The sequence below is a fragment of the Galeopterus variegatus genome, unplaced genomic scaffold (genome assembly GCF_000696425.1).
Source record: "Galeopterus variegatus unplaced genomic scaffold, G_variegatus-3.0.2 Scaffold6865, whole genome shotgun sequence".
In the NCBI taxonomy this organism is placed as follows: domain Eukaryota; kingdom Metazoa; phylum Chordata; class Mammalia; order Dermoptera; family Cynocephalidae; genus Galeopterus; species Galeopterus variegatus.
Genome location: NW_007732976.1, coordinates 21164 through 23249, shown reverse-complemented (window position 1 = coordinate 23249; position 2086 = coordinate 21164). Strand labels below are relative to the sequence as shown.

General features: G+C 56.6%; 1 protein-coding gene across 1 annotated transcript in view; it reads right to left on the bottom strand.

Annotated features, from left to right (window-relative positions):
• The window catches only part of SLC6A3 (solute carrier family 6 (neurotransmitter transporter), member 3), a 43933-nt gene that overhangs the window by 39299 nt on the left and 2548 nt on the right, over positions 1-2086 (bottom strand). The window contains exon 2 of the mRNA XM_008591362.1: positions 1803-1934. Within this exon, the coding sequence (XP_008589584.1) occupies positions 1803-1934 (132 nt within the window). The remainder of the gene's footprint in view (positions 1-1802; positions 1935-2086) is intronic.

Here is a 2086-nt window from a genome sequence, read left to right as displayed (position 1 = left end):
ATCTGACACATGCATCCATCTCTAAAGAGCTTCCCGGTGTCCTTGGTTGACCTCTGATGATGGGGATCGAGATGCATTTCAGGCCATTCTTTGAAGCTCTGAGTTCCATGTCAGGTCCCACCTGGGGGGACGCCTGGCAACAGCACATGTGCCCAGAGTGACTGTCAGCCTGGAGATGCATGTGGGGCAGGGAAGGAGGTCTCTGTCTATGTCGTGCCATTTTAGGGTGGGCCAGTGGATCATTTAGCCCTGGAAAAAGTTGCTAAAGTCTTAGGGTTCACCAAACAGGCCATTCAGAACAGATAACACCCTGCTGCCTGGGAGGTCTCAGCGTTTCTGCGAGGGCGACAGTCTCCTCCTTGAGCCAACCTCAGCGGCTGCTGATGTCATCTCTTCCACCACCGAGAGCAGGTCAGTGGCCAGTCTCTGAGCCTCAACCACTGACCCATCCGCAGTGTATCCTGAGGCTTCTGCCCTCTCCCAAACACACCAGCTTCTCAAGAACTTCTGAGAAAATCAAAGGCTGATCTTTTAATGGACATTTTCTTAATGAGTACTGCTTGTCCGAGTGGCCACCTCCTGTGTGTCTCTGTGGGGAAATGCCCTGAATCCCCCTGGACCACCAGCTCCTGAGAAGCGGCATTGACTCAGGGAACAAGCATGATGGAGGCTGGACTGGGGAGTCCATCAGGTCCGGGATTAGATCTGCTCTGCTCCTGATGAGGTGACGGGCAAATTACGAAGCCCTCAGTCCTCGGTGTCTGCACGTCCAGTGTGAGACAACGCAGCGCACACCCTCACCGAGCCTGGGCAGGACCCTGGGCTCGGCCCGGCGTCAGCTTCACGGGGCCGAGGCACTGTACCAGCAGCCTTGAAGCTCAGCAAATAACCAGCTAGACAGACTGATGGGAGACAGACAGCTGGATGGACACCCAGGTGATGGACAGATTGACATGACGGGTGGATGGACGGACACGTGTATGAAGAGATGGGTGGCAGACGGTGGATACACAACTGGTAGGTAACAGATAATAGAGTCAGGGGTGGGATTGTGTCCCTCCCCCACCCCCAGTCACCCTTTGAAGTCCTGACCCCCAGTAACTCAGAGTGGGACCTTGTTTGGAGTTAGGGTCTTCACAGAGGTGATCGAGTTAACACGAGGTTATTAGGATGGGGTCTAATCCCGTGTCACTGGTGTCCCTATAAAGGGGATCTGTGTATAGAGACTCGCATGGAGGAAAGGCAGCACCAGAGGGCAGGGAGAAGACGGCCTGCGACACAGCGAGACAGGCCCGCAGCAGAGTCGCCACAGCCTTCTGAAGGGACCAAGCCTGCCAGCCTCTTGACTTTGGACGTCCAGGCTCCAGAACCATGGGACAATAAATTCCTGCTGTCGAAGTCACCCAGTCTGTGGTACTGTCACAGCAGCCCTAGCAAACTAGTACAGACAGACAGATAGTGATGTAAGTGACAGACAGACAGACATAGATGATGGATAGGTAGGTGACTGACAGGTGGACGGATGGCTCATAGACAGACAGCAGAGCAGCAGACAGATGGACGTTTTATCTACCGCTCTAAAGCTGTGACAAAACACGACCACTGAGAGCCGCAGGACGGCCTCGCTCTTGAGTCACGGTCACTTCAGGTCTTTGGAGTAGGGCCTAACTTAACACGGCGTGTGCACGCGCCCGCGTCTCAGCAAAGCAGGGCCCCACGCACCCGTTTGGCCGTCTTGCTCTGGAAGCTCCAGAGCCACCGCCGTGGCCTAGGCCGGGGAGAGGAGCTCTCCCAAGCATTACCTTTCAGGATGGGGCAGATCTTCCAGACGCCGGCAGCCCCTTCCCTGTTGAACTGCCCGAGGGCTAGCTCCATGTAGAAAAGCGGCATCCCGGCAATGACCATGAAGAGCAGGTAGGGGACCAGGAAGGCACCTGTGGGACAGACAGCGCGTCAGGCGTGGGGGCTGCGGAAGGGCCGCCCTTCACCCTCAGAGCTCAGGCTCCGCTGTCCCAGCTCACCACCGCGTCTTGGGCACGGCCCTTTCCAACCAGTCTCCCGTCTGTTTCAGGCAGGAGGCTCCCTG